Below are 17,146 nucleotides of genomic sequence, written 5' to 3' on the forward strand. Positions count from 1 at the left end.
AATTATTGTCTACTGTTCCTAGAATAGTAGATCACTGTCTACTAATAACCAAAGCAATAAAATAGCCAATTTCTGTGTGTTAACTCTATGCCAGATTCTCTTCTATGCCCATTGCAAATATAAACTATTTAACCCTCACGATGATGCCATAAAGTAGAGAACAGTCATAGGAATGGATGTTTATTCCCTGTTCTTCCTTCTTCCATGGACAGGATGTTCCCTGAAGCAACCACATCTTATTCTTTCCCATGGGATGAGGAAGATTTAGCTGATTGGTAGAACCTTTTTAGCTCCCATATACACGTGAGAACATGAGACATTTACCTTTGTATACCCGGCTTATTTTAACTTTATATTTAATTTATAAATTTATTTTTACATTATTACTTTATTATAATGTCTCCTCCAATTTTCAAAGGTTGATAAAATCCTAAATGTTCTGGGGCATGAGAAAATGAGGCAATGTGATTAAAACATGACAACAGCCCAAGTCAGAGTTTTTTCACTACCTCATATAATCCACCATCTTCATTTAGAAAAAAGAAAATTCCTATTAAATTATTCTCCTCTCTGCCATCTTCATTTGTTTTAAACTTCAAAATATTAAGGGGGCACAAATGTTTTAGGTCATATGGATCATTTTTGTAATGCTCAAGTCCTGGCTATAGGTGTGCCCGTCACCCAAACAGTGGTCACTGTACCCATTAGGCCGATATATTCTTCTCCCCTCTCCCATCCCCATGACTGATTTCCACTGAGTTCTACATCTCTCTGTGTATGTGAGCTCACCGGTTATTTCCAATTTAATAGCAAGAACATGTGCTATTTGCTTCTCCATTCCTGAGATACTTCACTTAGGAAAATGGTCTCCAATTCCATCCACATTGTTATAAAAGGTATTAACTCATCATTTATTAAATGCCAGACTAGCACTCCATTTGACATAGTATTAAACCAATTTTTATCTCCACTTTTGCTACTTTTCTACCCATAAACCCTGAGCACTTAGTCTAAATAACCTGTCTACTCATTCCTGATCATGTGTTTGATCTCTGAATGTGTTTGCTTCATTAATGTTGAATAAATTCATCGGGTATGCGTGTCATTTTATCACCTGAAAGGATTAGCGTTAACTAAGTGTCTTCTGCTGAGTTGTACAGATTCCTCATGTGCTCACCTGGAAAGGCAGCGTAGATTCTCCAGCTTTTGCACAGAGATTGATTTTGGCCCGGGTCCACTGCGAATCGGAGAATCCAATTATTTCCCCTTGCTTTTGCAATTTCCCATCTAATGATGTTCTTGTAAAAACTGAGAGCGACGAATGCTGAGACAAATGATGCCAGAACCGTACCTGTTGAAATAAATATATTGAATGATATAAATATTCTAGTTACCTGTCTCTAGAAGCTTATCTAGACCTTAAAATATCTCAAACTACTTTGGTAGTCAATATAATCTTCCCAATCCTCCTTTCCTCTTACTGTACAACCACAGAAAATGCTAAGTACCTCCTTTGCCATGTTTTATATTTTATCCTTAAGAAAAGTTTCAAGGTGGCTACAAAAACCATTATTTTTGACACCTGCTGAAGTGCTGTCTATATAAATCAGAAACTCATAGCCTGCCAAAACGAGTTTGAGGACGTGTATTTGCCCACATGGTCATGGGCAGGACTCAGTCAGCTTCCACGGAAGGTCACCAGGATCCTTTTCTCTTGTGAATTATAAATCTGGGAGGTAAATGTTACAACTCACAATTACAAAATCATTTATCACTATACCTTCTCCTTGATGTTTCAAACACCAAAGGAAAAAAAAATTTCTTGAAGAATTGTTATCTCACGTAAAAAATAAAACCCCATAACACTTTCCACTAATTTATTTTCTCCTGTGGGATTATAGAAGGGCTCATGGATAATTTATATAATAATTTATAATTTAAGCCAAGTGAGAAAATATTCTATGGGAGTCTTGATCATCATTTTGTTTCAATGATGACACAATATAAAGATGTGATGATTTAACTACATAGTAAAAGAAATATAGAGAGAGGATTATTTTAGGTGGTGATAGTAATAGCTCAGACATGGGACTCAGCACTGTCATCAACTCAACCAATTTATCCTGTGTACTTACTAAGTACTTGGCACTGTATGAGGCAAAAAATAATTTCCTCTATGGTTGAGTGATCTACTCTAAAAGTCAGTCAACACAGTCTCCATAAAGATAATTTTAGAAACACTGCAGTCAAAATTTCTTCTTCTTCCTCCTTCTTTTCATTATCACCGGCATTCAAGATGAGGCCTCTTTTTGAATTCAAAGAGCCTCATTTCAAGTTCACTATGTTTTAAATTCTTGGTTATTTTTTTCCATGTGATTGTGCTTTTATCCTGACACATGGACAGATATTAAGACATATATAAGCAACCTATTTATTTCACTGTTGAGACCAATGTTAGTGATGAGAGTTGACCAAAAATGTTTTAAAATGCTCTTTAAAAAATGTGTCTAGTTGGGCAGCACCTGTGGCTCAAAGGGATAGGGCGCCGGCCCCATATACTGAAGTTGGTGTGTTCAAACCCGGCCCTGGCCAAAAACCGCAAAAAAAAAAAAGTGTTTAGTCCAAAGCATAAAACATTCTACATTAAAATATGGTATGCATTTTTCTTCAAAATCTATTCAATTGCTACAATTTAATCAAAAAAATAATTATTAGTTTGAGACAACAGAATCTCTCTCGGTTGTACTAGGCTTAAGTGTCCTGGCATCATAGCACACAGTAATCTCAAACTCCTGAGCTCAAGCAATCCTCTTGCCTGCCTCCCAAGTAGCTGAGACTATAGGTATATGCCACAAGGCCCAGCTAATATTTTTTATTTTTAGTAGAGATGGGGGTCTCACTCTTGCTCAGGCTGGTCTCAAACTCCTAAGCTCAAGCAATCTACCTGCCTCAGCCTCCCAGAGTGCTAGGATGACAGGTGTGAGCCACTGTACCTGGCCCCCAGAATTATTTCTGATTGCCTATTTCATTTTAGAGTTCATTACCATGCTCACTTAAATTCATACCCTCACAAGCAAGTTAGAAATTTAAAAAATGGAAGTGTTTAATTAAATCCTACGGAAAGAAAGCATTCACGATTCTCAACCACAATTAAATTGTAGATCCCTGCTGTAAGTTTCATTATGTCCCAAGCTTGTAAATATGCAAAGCAGAGCTTTAAACCTAGTTGTACAGAGATGTGCATGCCCCGTCAGAATGTGAAGCTGTCAACTGTCACTCAGTATGTCACCCGTGTGGAGTCATTTTAATAGTGTATTAAGTGTAAATTCCAATGAGATCCATATTCAATGGGGTAAGGGCTCTGAACTTATATTTAATTTACTCTTTTTAGCAGAATTTTCATCATGGAGACTTAAAAATTTTTGGTTGTTCTAGACTGAGAAACTTTCCATAGCCTTTTCGAATTGAATACTATTAATGGTGAAATTGAATGAAAATTACCGATGCAGCTGTGATTTCAGAAAGGCGGTCACAGAGTGTGCAAATCGTGTGACTTTCCACTTGGTACTTAGCAGGAGGAGAACACTAAGCCATAAACTCAAAATCATGGAATGTGTTACACATTACTCACAGAGCCTGTCAGGGCAATTTTTCTTTACGAGGTATTCAGTTAATACATATTGTACCAAAGAAGAAAGGAATGAATGGGCTGTTCATATCGGTGCTTAGGTAGAGAGAATGGGAGAGAGAAAGTGGAGAGGAAAATGAGCAGGAGACCGTGCTCTCTGTCAGAAAATATACAAAGTCTTAGGATTCCTTAAAGACTCTACAGTTTGGGGGGTGGGGGGGAAGAGTGGAATAACGAAAAGGATGTTTTATCAGGAGACTTGTATTTGTGTATAATGACAAAGTATGAAAATAGTGTATCTATTTAAATAAATAAAAATTAAACCAAGTGAAAAATTTAATTTCTCAGTCATATTCATATTTTTTTTTGAGACAGTCTCACTCTGTTGCCCTCGGTAGAGTACTGTGGCGTCACAGCTCACAGCAACCTCCAACTCTTGAGCTTAAGCGATTCTCTTACCTCTGCCTCCAAAGTAGCTGGGACTACAGGCAACTGCCACACAACCAGATGTTGTTGCTGCTGTTCTAGCTGTCCCAGGCTGGGTTCGAACCTGCTACCCTTGGTATAAGGGGCCAGCGCCCTACCCACTGAGCCACAGGCACCACTCGTATTCATCATATTTCAAATGCTCAATAGCTAGGTGTCCCTAGTGGCTGCTATACTGGACAGAATGGGAAATTTTCCATCCTTTGCAGAGTGCTGAATTGAACAGCTGCAAAGCATGTAAGTTAAAATTATGCCAAACATTCAAAAGATATTTACTCCACATAGTTTGCCATGTTTTTTCCATTCTATTGGCTATTTACTCTGTTCATTACTTCCCTTGCTGTCCAGAAACTTTTTAAATTGATTAAATCCAAGTTTTTTTTTAAAGTATTTGCTACTTACAATTTTTAAAGGAAATTATTTTCTCAATGCATGGTTTATATTGAAAAGAAGTTAAATAAAATGTTAACATGAAGACTTGATTTTATTTCTCTTGGATTTTCACCTGTGCACACGTCATACATAACATGACTATGTAAGACTCAGAACCACTGCATTGAAGAGAATTTTATGTAGTTAAAGAAAAAAAACTCTTCCAACAAAGCTCTTCTTTTCATGGTTAAAATTTGAGGGGAAAAAATGCATCTCTGATTGTCTCATTCTTTTTTATTGTATTCTCCAATTTTTAATTATTAATATTTTAAATATATATATGTATATAGAATCTTTCATTTTATCAGATGAGTTATACCAGTCACTGAACACAGGTAGGTACTAAAGATGGAGAGAGGAGATAATCTTAGCATTCTTTGCTGTTTGGTCTCTGCAGTGCTTCTGGGGTGCTCTCCAGAGGACCCGCTCTTCTTCCAAAGGAATAACAAGGCTTCTAATACATCATTCTGTGAGCAACACCCCAGTTCATGATTTGGAAGCTTTAAATGATTTCTTCCTCATTTCTGTTTTCTTTTTCTTTTGATTTTGCTCTAGCTTCAGCTGAAACTCTCCCCTTCAAATTTTCTGCTTTTTTCCCTGACCTTTCCTATGGGCTTTGTTCCAAATGCCTCCCCAACTAACAGCTCCTTGGCGACACCTTCATGTCCTTTCTCTGTTGTGTCCTAAACCCTCAGCCACCTCCGCCCTCTCTGCTTCCTTCACACTCGACTCTTGATGTGTTTCTCAGTCTAGTTTTTGCTACATTTCTGTACCTTTTCAAAATCTAGAATAATAAGATACAGAATATGAAAAGTTTTAAAAAGGGAAATAAAACAAGGTATCTGTTCTCTTCATAATTCAGCTGAGGATGCATCACATACACACACCCCTCACCACTGCCATAGTGATGCTTACAGCTCCTAGTCATAACTTCCAGTCTTAAGTACTTCTTTCTCCATTGTTCTTTGATGTTCGTTCATCACCTCACTTTGAAGAAACTTAGCAAGACTTGGCCCTTTTTGCAAGAGTTTAATAAGTAGGACAGTATTATAATCACACTGTGCTCACTCTCCTGTAGTATTTTTTACTGAATTGCTGTTGATATCGTATTGTATGACGATGTTGATGTTGTATTCCCAACGTGGAGACGGGTGGTCATGGCAGAGTAGGTAAGCCACATCTGCGTGCCAAATCCCAGACAGAATGTTTACACTGAGATCATTGTGAAGGTCAGGGGAGAAGTCTCAGAGGGACTATTTTGGGTCTTAACCTTGTTCTTTATTACTACCTTGGCTGCTGGAAAACCAGCTCCCATGTGTAGCCCACCCCTCATACACATTACTTTTGGGAACTAACCCAGCTTTTACTCTATCTTTGTCTTGATACTCTCACTCACACTTTTTTTTTTTTTGGCCGGGCCTGGGTTTGAACCCACCACCTCCAGCATATGGGACCGGCGCCCTACCCTTTTGAGCCACAGGCATTGCCCTCATTCACATTTTCTAAAATAATTTGATGAATTATCTTTTTATTCAAAAAATATTTAAAAAATTAAAACCAAGTTGGAGAATTATAAGGAAAAGAAATAAAACAGAGGAACATAAAAGCTAACATGAAAATCAATAGCTTCATATTATTCATCTTCCTGCATTTAACTGCAAAATCATAAGATTTTGTGGTATTTACACAATAACTCAATCTCTTTTCTATTTCCTAGTTAATCACAAACAGTAGCTGCATTTTAACACCCAGAATGAATAGTAGCTTCTGGCTTTCTCACATTTTGTTTGTCCTGTTTCTACAAGTGGCTAAAGGGACTTCTGAAGCTTAAAGTCTACATCTTGAACAATGATTAGTTGCGGAAACAACTGTGCATGGGGAAGCCATGTGTTGACTGTCTCTGAAGTGCAAGGCTGTCCTGGAGAAATGACTCTGAAATTGGGCTGTTAGCAAAGGCAACTCAGAAGAAAGCCCATGTTCCTTTTAAGCCCTTTCAAAAAAAAAAAAAAATTCTTAACGGTATTACCCTGAGATGATCCTGTGAAAAGAATCATATAATTTCATAAAATGAAAGCTTTGATCATATCAAAGTGCCCACCTTTGATCATGTCACTGCTTCCCTTTACCATTTCATAGCGAACAGCATTTGTCCCATGAAACAGCTATCTGTATGTTTCAATTCAGAAAATCAGCTGGATTTTCCAATTACTCAAGAAAGTAAAAATTTGGTTTATTTATTCCATAACTTCTACAAAAAGAAAGGTTCACATTCCCACAAATGTTAAAAGTGCATGTTATAAATTCAGAAAAGAGTTGGGTGGCGCTTGTGGCTCAAAAGGGTAGGGCGCCGGTCCCATATGCCGGAGGTGGCAGGTTCAAACCCAGCCCTGGCTGAAAATGGCCAATAAATAAATAAATAAATAAATTCGGAAAAGAGAACATCACCTTTGTGTATCTAAGACTATAAATAATCTTCTGCTACTGTCTGCTACTACTTCCTAAATGGGAAGTGTTACAAAGATATCCAAGGGTTTCTCCCTCTAACTAAAAGATTACTAAAGTTCAAGGCCATAGAGACCAAAGTGAGAGACAGATACGTCTCCTGCATTCTTGAAGCATTTTCAGTTTTCATAAAAATACAAGGTGAACCATAAGTCAGTATCTGCAGCCTCTGAGACCAAAGCCTTGGTTCTGAGATAAACGATCAAGCATCTAAACTGTTCGCGTTTTCACTGAGACCTAAAGAGGCCCCCAGAGCTAAGCTATAAATTTAAGGAGGAAGGTGCTCGTTCTCAAGTAGAAACAATGATAAAGTGAAACTCAGTCCCAAATAACCACAAATTAATGGCCAGTAGGAAGCATGCAATGATGGGAAATGTAGCTCATATTTGAAAGAAAACTATTTATATATATGTATATATTTATATACATGTATATATGTGACTTATAATACACAACTTCTCAGTGAATCTCAGTGAGTCACAGGAATTTCTAATAAGCTCTTAATGTTTGTTTTCAAATTTCTGGAAAGTAGGGAAGATGAACACATTTTCTTCCTTTGCATCCCGTCTCTTTTTTGTGTATAACAACAGTGATCTCCTCACGTCAGCACCTGACCTTAACTTTAAAGCTAAGTTAGCTTGTAATTTTAAGAAGCAAGTAAGTTCTTTGGGAGTTCTCAAAAACCAACCAACCAACCAACCTATCTCTTTCTTTCTCTTTTTGTATCTGTCACACAGGATTTAATGACAATAGATCTGTAGAAACAGGTACAGGGCATTTGGGTGAGGTGGAAGTGGACACGATCTTCTTTAATCTTTCTATCTGCAAAGAAATGGGAAGGAAAAACAAAAGAAAGAAGAAAAAGGAGAAAAGGAAGAAGAAGAAGAGTACAATCGATTAGGAGCCCTGGGCACTGCTGTTCTGACTTACGTGAAGCTGAACGTATAATTAGGTTCATACCTCTGAACGCTACGTAATTTATCATTGGGAATACCCAGGTTAACTGCTGTGAGCCTGAATTTATAGGCAATGAATTTAGTTTGTGGCAGTATCGATCTCTTCATTACTTTCTGATAAGTAAAGACAAAAAAATGAGCTAAAATCCTCAGAGCTTGGAGGCATCTTATAACTCTCAACAGAATTGAAAACAAGGCAGGCTGAACAGAAACATCTGAGTTAGATGTTACTTTTATAGAAAATAAAGAAATTAGGCTGGGCGTGGGGGCTCACACATGTAATCTAGCACTCCTGGAGGCCAAGGTGGGGGGATCACTTGAGCTCAGGAGTTGGAAACCAGCCTGAGCAAAAACGGTAGTCTCATCTCTACTAAAACTAAAAAAAAAAAAAAAAATTAACTGGGAGTCATGGTGCATGCCTATAGTCTCCGCTGCTTGGGAGGCTGAGGCAAGATTGCTTAAGCCTAAGAGTTTGAGGTTGCTGTGAGCTATAATACCACAGAACTCTGCCCATAGGGACAAAATGAAACTGTCTAGAAAAAAAAAAAAGTAAAGGAATTATGTTTACCTAAATACCTACCATGAACCAAATACTCAGCCAGATGCTTATTTAATCACATTTTAATCCTCCCCATGTGTAGGAGACACTGAACCCCAAAGGGAATGTACAAATTGTCTGCACCACCATTGCTAAGTGGCAAAACTGAGGTTTGAGCCAGTGCTGACTCCTAAGTCCTGATTTTCACTGTTGAAATGAGATGGGTACTTTATACTTGGTCTGTGTTTACCTGGCACCAGAGGACTCATTAGAAAACTAAAATTTCAGTAAATGTAATTACAGTAGAACCCCCATAGCTGACCACCTCCCTACATTGACCATCTGCTTAAGTTGACCCCATTTTCACAGACTGGACATGTGCCCCACGTACATATTGGAACGCTGAGGCCTATTTTCTTAAGTTGACTATCTTCATTGTTGACCAGTTTGTTACCATTCCTCAGGTGGTCAACTTACAGGGTCTACCATATTTTTTCCTTCATGTATCTATCTCTACTCATCCTTTCACCTTTCTTTCAACAAACACTTAGATAACATTATTTTACTCAATTAACATTGTTTACCAAAAGAACAATGCATCCACAGCTTTAGGTTATAGAAAGAACTAGGTGAAAAGAATATAAAACAGTAGAAAGCTTCTTTAACAGGCCCCCCTGCCAAAAAACGGTGCTCGTTATCATGTTGCAAATGATCTTCTCAAAGGACAAGGCATGTCGTGTTGAAACAGGTCCCATAAATCTCTTAGTTCATCATGAACATGACCATAAAACCTGGCAGGCTTTTACTAGCAGAGTGACCCAAGTCCAGTGATTTACAACCACAGAAAGATCAACGGAAATTTGCGACAGTTGATTACCTGACATGGGGCACTGGCAGTGAGCAATTGTGTAAGGATAGGACTTCCCAGCTTGGCCACCACAGGGGATCGAAGTGCTTCAACATAAATAAATGATCCTGCAAAAAAAAAAAATTTGTGAAGAAGTCACATCATCTGGATACAAGTTCTATCACACAGTTAGCCGTTCTGTGCTCTAGCACTTCACCGTCACCCACATTCACCTGTTAAGCAGATAAAGAAAATTAGTGTTTTTATTTATTTACCACTAAGGTCTGCAAAGTATTTTGATATGAATAAAATTAAAAACCTTCAGTCAAATTAAAGACAAGCTCTTGGTCTAAATCACCCGGACAAACATTCTCACTGGCTTCACCCGTGTCCTAGAGTTTGAAGTCAAATTAAAGGAAGGTTCTAAACTGACAATCAGATATTCGACAGGACCTTATAAAATTCCCACGAGAGCTTTTTTTAAGTCTCTTTCACAAAGGACAGAAGGATATGGGCCTGTAGAATGAGTCTGGTCTCTCCTGGGGCTTCCACGGTTAACATTGTTGTCTGTGCTGGGGGGATGAAAGCTTAATTAAAGATCTAATCAGAACATTAACAAGATAACTGCTTTTAGATTTTTAGCTACAGTGAATGTGCTCATGGCAAACGTACAGGAGGATAACATCTCTTTGCAGCTTAAAAGATCACACATTCTGAGCTGCTGTCAGGGGTACCTTCATTGAATATTGAAAACTTACACGGAAGGCTGTGCCAAACACTGCCAAGGTCTGATCCTGCCCTTTGATAATGACCGAGTGATGGGCAACTTGGAAAGCCAAGTATTTCCAATGGAAAATATCACATTCGAAGAGTGATTTTCCCCGATGTGGGTCAATGCTGACGGCACAGAAAGGAAGGGATTTCAAAATTAAAATATCTTACTGATTCTACCACATGTTTGTTCCATCAACCAAGTTGGTGAGTCAGCAGTGTCATCTCTGAGTGGAGAAGGAAAAAAAGCCAGTGTATACTGGCTTTACATCTCAAAACCAACTGGGAAGGATAAAGCTCATTGTTTCTAAGTTCCAAACTAAGAATAAAGGAAAACCATATGTGAAAATTCATTAAATTCTTCATGTTTCACACTACAGAAGAATAGAGTAGGGAAAGGTAATTTTGGAAAATATTCTATTTTAAAAATCCTCAGATCCAAGTAAAGACTCCACTGAATATTTTTTAAAAGACGAATCTAAATTCCAAAAGAAAATTAAGCAATATTCAAAGGGCTTCCCACTCCAGTCATGGAAAATAACATACACAATTTTAAGCAAGCATTTAACAAAAGTGAACAACATTTATACCCTTAGACTCCAACATCTAAAAGGAGCAAAACGTTTGAATAAATTGGTTAGACTACAAACGTAACCTGAAAAGTGATGAAAGAAAGAAAATCTAATAAGAAAGGTGTGATCCTAACCGGGCATTGTGGCGGGAGTCTGTAATCCCAGCTACTGGGGAGGCTGAAGCAGGAGAATCACTTGAGTCCAGGACTTTGAAGTTGTGTACTGTGACGCCACAGCACTCTACTGACGGTGACAAAGTGAGACTCTGTCTTATCCTACAGCTTATCCTACAGCTGAATTTAATTTTTAAAAATTAAATATTTTCAATATTATTCAAGGTATCTCACATCTTAGGAAAATACCGAGAGCTCCTTGACTCCTTTATGGTCAGGATATTTTTAATTTAAAAAACACTGATAAAAATAGGACAAAAAATAAAACCATATAGCAATCTCATTTGAGATCATAGATACAAATATTAAAACTCAAATATTATTGAATAAATTTGAAACTCCTTATCAAAAAAAAGTGTGTTCTAAACAATCTGAGCTTTCCAAGAATGGGCATTTGGTTTAATTTGGGAGCACTATCTATATAGTTATATCAGACTAACTCTACACATCTTCCCAGAAATTTCTATTTCACTCTTCTCCTCCTTTCTAGTCCTGTTTGGGTTTTTTGTTTGTTTGTTTATCTCTTCATCTTTCTTGCTTTATTTAAGACCACTACTGATTATCTTAAGGAATGATGGTAGCAATCACAGATAAAAAGGTGTGGACTCCAGGCTCGATTTTTTTATTTTTGGGGACTGGCACATTCTAAAATAAGAAAGACTGTAATAGCTAGTCCCCCTCACTCTGAGTTATAACCACTGTCCCCAGGATTATCAATTCTTTTGTTATCTTTGAACATTCTCTGTATCACAGGAAAAGAAGAATGGGTCTTTCAATATTGACGCAAGTGCCCTATTAGAATATTTCTAGCACAAATAATAATAAAGTAGTAATTATAAGAGGGCAAGAGTCTGAAGGGAAATTATTAATGTGTTTTCCAATTGTCCAACCTGGTGGTATTCCTGGTGTTCCTACTAGAATGGACAAAAAATATCAGCGTTTACTGAGCTTTTGTTGTATACAAAACCTTAACAGGTGTTATTTCATTCAATCCTTATAAAAACTCTCCATGGAAGATACTTTTCTTTCCCTATTTTGTAGCTAATAAAGCTAAACCACACTGGCGTTTAGCAACCTGCACAGTCACATGGTGACTTAGCCCTGGACAGCTCATGCTCTCCCCTGTCTGTGATGGCTGAGTCCCATGGAGCCACCAGGACACACTGTGTACACAGCTTCCTTTCAGGAATCCCTGGGCTCAGCTTAGGCCTTCGTCATCCTGATAGAACTCCAGCATATCAATGTTTGCTTCCTCCCTCCCTCCCCAACTCTCTCATCACCCTTACTTCAGCCAGGATAGTTTCTGTTTTTAGAACAAATCCAATGTGTCGCATGCTTTCCTTCCTCTCCTGTCCATCATTTTTATTCTCCCTGTCCAATCATTTCCAACTTCTACCAGAACTAGTTACATCTCTCCATTCTCTTTGGGACGATTTCCTCTAACTAGGGCACGTTCCCCACCACCTCTCCTTGGGTTCTGCCATCTCTCCTCAGTTCCTTACTTCTGCCTCCCTGAATACTTTTCACTTTTTGTTGCCCTCAGTTCAGGAGACATATCCTTTAGTGAGGTGTCTGGAATGGATCTGAATCACCCTGCATACCCTACAAAGGATTTATCATATCCTACGGCAATTCTCTGCTTATCTGCTTCAGCTACTCAACTGAGTCCACCTCAAAAGCAAGGACCACAGCTTCCACCACTGTCCATCCATGTGTGGCTTATGCGATGTAATAATTTGGCTTAAACAAATAAATAAAACCGTATGTGGGCTTAGAGAAAGTGTGTACTATTAGATAGTTCCTATTATTAATTTTCCCCTCTCTATTTTTAACTTTAAACTTCATCCACTCTGCCACAAAATCTTAAAGAAAAAATAAACCTCATTGGCACAAAAGCAAAACTTAAGGACTTAATTGCACTATTAAACAACAAACTGGGTTTATCACAGTAGCAAATAGAGAGATGGTCATAATCTCTCTGCCCTATCACCTCCCCTCATTGCCTCAGATTCATCAGTTCTCATCTAATGGCTATAATTAAAAACACAATCAAAACTTATTTTTGACATAGGCTGCAAGGAGAAATGCGTAGTAACAGATGTCTGGGCACAGTGGCTCACACCCGTAATCCCAGCACTCTGGAAGGCTGAGGCAGGTGAATTGCCTAAGCTCAGGAGTTCAAGACTAGCTTGATGAAGAGCAAGATGCTGTCTCTAAAAATAGCCGGGTGTTTTATGGGTACCAGTAGTCGCAGCTACTAGGGAGGTTGAGGCAAGAGGATCACTTGAGCCCAAGAGTTTGAGGTTGCTGTGAGCTGTGATGTCAAAGCACTCTACAGAGGGCAAAAGAGTAAGAATGTCTCAAAAAAAAAAACAGGAATATTCAATGAGCATAAAAGGGGGTCTACAAACAGTTGTGTTATTATAAAGTTAATATGACACCAATGTTCAAGAGTAATATCTGATCCCATATAAATGTAAACAAAACCAAAGAAAACACGAACAAACCTTTTTCTGTTTCTCTTGGAGTTTCACAAGCCCCTATTAAAATGCTATGTGTAGTTGTGGCTGCTGTATTTTGAGAGGATATGTAAACATGATGGTGGATAAAAGTATATATGTGGAAGATGTAAGATTATTTGTTCTCAAGAAGCCTGAAGAATGATTAAATTGCATTCAAGTATTTGTAGATTTACTTTATAGATAGTGCTAAATCTCTCTTCTCAGTTCCCAGAAAGAAGATTAGACTATTTTTCTTTCTGTTTTGCAAAAAAAAAAAAAAAAATTGGATTGCTCTACAAAGAAGGCAAGCTTACTGTACCTGACTCCTGGCAACTAGAATTATCAGAAAACTTATCCCGGTCTTAATGCCTTCAGCCCAAACTTTTAAAAAATGCAACAGCAGAATTATTAAAGCCGTGCTCCTTTTGGGAAACTCAAGCCACTAATTGTTACGCTGTTCAGGAGGTTTTAAAGAAAGCCAAGCCAGAGTTTCATTCACTTACTCTACAGAAGGAAATGAAAATATACAGTATCATCATTTCACAACACGAGGAAAGAAAACTAATTATTTTTTTTTTTTTTGAAGAGGAAAATGTCCTACCATGATTCATGTTCTCCGTGTGATCAGCTTTGGGCAAATGGTTTTCTCCGTTGCTTAATCCTTTCACCATCTCCCAGTGTGAATCTTCTGAGGGAAATGGCTCCCAGCCACAGAAACCAGACTCAAAGTCGCAGGTGAGATGATTCGCTGTTACAGATGGAAAAGAAAATGGATGAAGGTAAATGAGAGGAGTATGCAGTGAGTCACTGTCTCCGCCCTCTAGCCAGTCAGCTGAGGTCAGTACGATCATTCTGCTTGGTAGTGGGTGTTCTCTGCCTATCAGAATGAAGTTTCTTTGCCAGCCTTGCACAATTCCCCAGGTGCCAGGGGACGCTGGCCCTTCCACATGCTTTGATCTATAAGCCTGGCAATTGGCATCCTAGTTGGCCATCTCCACTGTATTGCAACTCTGGAGCTTCTCAGGGGACAACTAATTTCAAGTCCACTTGAAAGGAGAGAATTTAAATCAACTCTGGACACCTGAGGAACTTGAAGTCAGCCTCTCAGTATTCATTTCATGTTCTATTTTTACAGTTTCTCCAAAGAAAATGCCTAGCCATTTCAAGTAAATTAGATACTTTGAACTGAGCTGTCTTCTCTTAATACCTAACCAGATAAGTTGACAAATATTTAAGTTTCTATACTTATCATGGAAAAATTAGTTCTGGAGAAAGTCAGGATTGTGAGTATGTTTCACAAGCATCTTTCCCAGATTTGACACTAAATTCATGAAAAAACAATAGCTGAGGTTTCAGAGGACTGGGTGACAGTCAACTAGAAATTTTAACAAATTATGTGCTTTCCAGAAATTAGCTTTTATGTGCTCAAATTTCCTTTTCCTAAAATAAAAATTATAGTATCAGGCTATCTTAGATAGCAGTTCTGAGGATAAAGTAACACAATTAATTTTAAAACCTATTTCCAAACATTTGTCTTTATGCCAAAACATTTTTACAACAGTATGGGATGAAAGGACAGTAAAATTTTTTCTCTGAAAGCCTCTAAGTTTGATAAGATCTCTAAGATCCTCAAGCTCTCATTTTTAGTAACAATATACATATTCCCATTGAGTTCCAAGTATTTTGTATATATTAATCCTAGTTGTCACCAATATCCTCTATAGTAAATATAATTATCCTCAAGGAAAAAATGAAACAATACTCAACAATTTGCTTTTGGTAAAGTTTAGTAAATGGATCAGACTCTGGACCTAAGACTGTTGGACACCAAATCTTATACTATGAAACTTCTTCAAAGTAGGGACTTTGTCTCACAATCACAAAGAACCTATCACCATGTGCTTGCTTCTAACCTTTATTATCCTTGTTTAATTTAAATAATATGACCAGTTTAACGGCATATTAAATAAGCTCACTGTGTCTTAATAATCAAAGGATCTTCAAATCTCTATAAACAGCGATGCCTGGTATAAAATGGATAAGCAGTCGACTGGTTGCATCTGCACGTTCCATGTCTGCAAATTCAACCAACCACAGTGGGAAAATCCAAGGTTCACTGGATGTCTGGATGTCGAACGCGGCACTTCAAGGACCAACAATTTGCTGGTTCCCCAGAGCCAGCTGGGAGGACTGTTGGATTTTGGTGCACCATTCCTTTTGTTGAAAGCAAATATTATTTTCACCTCTAAATGGATTTTCCCAAAAGCAAAATTAAGCACAAAAAGAAAATCCAATCACATATTACCTAATAGGTCACCAAAATGATAAGAGCAGTTCACACATGAACCTCACTGGAATCTACTGGTCTTGGACATATTATATATTTTTTCCTCTGCTCCAGATATGTTTTTCTTTTCTCAGCTCTGGCTACAGAGTTTGTATGACATGGCTATTGATAAAAAGTTATTCCCCAAAGAGAGCCACTTTGGGGTTTTGGCACAATCACAAGAACCTATAATGATGACTATCTTCTTCATAGGTCTCGTTCCTGGGTCCTCCTGAGCTTGGGCTCAAGGCCACCTCCCAGCTTGGTCCTCTGTGATCTTGGGCACCTTCTAGGATACCTCCCAGCTTTTCTAAGTCAGTTGGTGGAATGCAGAAATATTCAAAGTATTTCCATGACCTCTAAGACATGCTGTAAATTCCATATTCTTGGTGTGGACTTGGCCAAGGAAACCACACCCTCACTGGCCAAGGTACTCCAATTCTTAGAGAGATATTCCCTATGATAGAAAGTCTTCCCTGGATAGAACGTCCACCACTCCTCTGGCCTGGCTCAGGAGTACCCAGAGCATGCCTGTTGTCCTAGCATAATAATTAAAACCTCTCCTTTCCCTTCCCGCTGTCCATGTTTGGGTAATAAATTCAGCATTGCACTGTTGGGGCAGTCAATGATACATCACTACACAAGTAAAGCAAGTCTAGACAAACAACAATTGTTTTCACTGCAGGTGGCCCCTAAAGACACCATTCTATTTCCCCAACAAGGCAATGGTATGAATCGCAGTAAGACTATGGAGTATGCAAATGGGAAGTCCCATATGACCCAGCTTTAGACAGACTCTTCACAAGTGAGCCTGTGTAACTTGTCTGCAAACATGTGAAGAAAAATTCAAGATGAAGATAACTTTAGATTAGAGAAATACTGAAATTTGGATTTACAGCAGTTCAAATCATTTCTTCCATTACCTAGCTATCTTATCAATTAAAATGTCAATCATGGCCAGGTGAAGTGTCTCATGCCTGTAATTTTAGCACTGTGGGAGGCCAAGGTGGGTGGATTACTTGAGCTCAGGAGTCCAAGACCAACATGAGCAATAGTAGATCCCATCTCTACCAAAAAGAGAAAAATTGAGGCCCGAGGATCACTTAAGCCCAAGAGTTTGAGGTTGCTATGACCTATGATGCCACCGCACTCTACTTAGGGCACCAGAGTGAGAGAGACTCACAAAAATAATTAAAATGAAATGAAATGTTCATTATTTATAATAATGTAATTACATTTATTTAATTAAATATAAACTGTTAAATATATAATATAAAATATAATTTATTTTATATATTTTATACAATTATAATTATATATTTAATAATATATATTTAATATATATTATTAATGTTAAAACCTCTCCTTACATTATATAATATATATTTAAATTTATTATTAATATATTAATAAT

The 17,146-nt window shown here is 37.8% G+C and overlaps 1 protein-coding gene across 1 annotated transcript in view; it reads right to left on the bottom strand.

The window, feature by feature from the left end:
* MALRD1 (MAM and LDL receptor class A domain containing 1) overlaps positions 1 to 17,146 on the bottom strand; it is a 514,668-nt gene that overhangs the window by 435,981 nt on the left and 61,541 nt on the right. The window contains exons 11-13 of the mRNA XM_012803304.1: positions 14,008 to 14,154; positions 9,420 to 9,517; positions 1,178 to 1,351 (exon numbers count right to left, since the gene is read on the bottom strand). Of these exons, the coding sequence (XP_012658758.1) occupies positions 1,178 to 1,351; positions 9,420 to 9,517; positions 14,008 to 14,154 (419 nt within the window). The remainder of the gene's footprint in view (positions 1 to 1,177; positions 1,352 to 9,419; positions 9,518 to 14,007; positions 14,155 to 17,146) is intronic.

Source organism: Otolemur garnettii, unplaced genomic scaffold (genome assembly GCF_000181295.1).
Source record: "Otolemur garnettii isolate 467f Iridium unplaced genomic scaffold, OtoGar3 scaffold00019, whole genome shotgun sequence".
NCBI classification, from domain to species: Eukaryota; Metazoa; Chordata; class Mammalia; order Primates; family Galagidae; genus Otolemur; species Otolemur garnettii.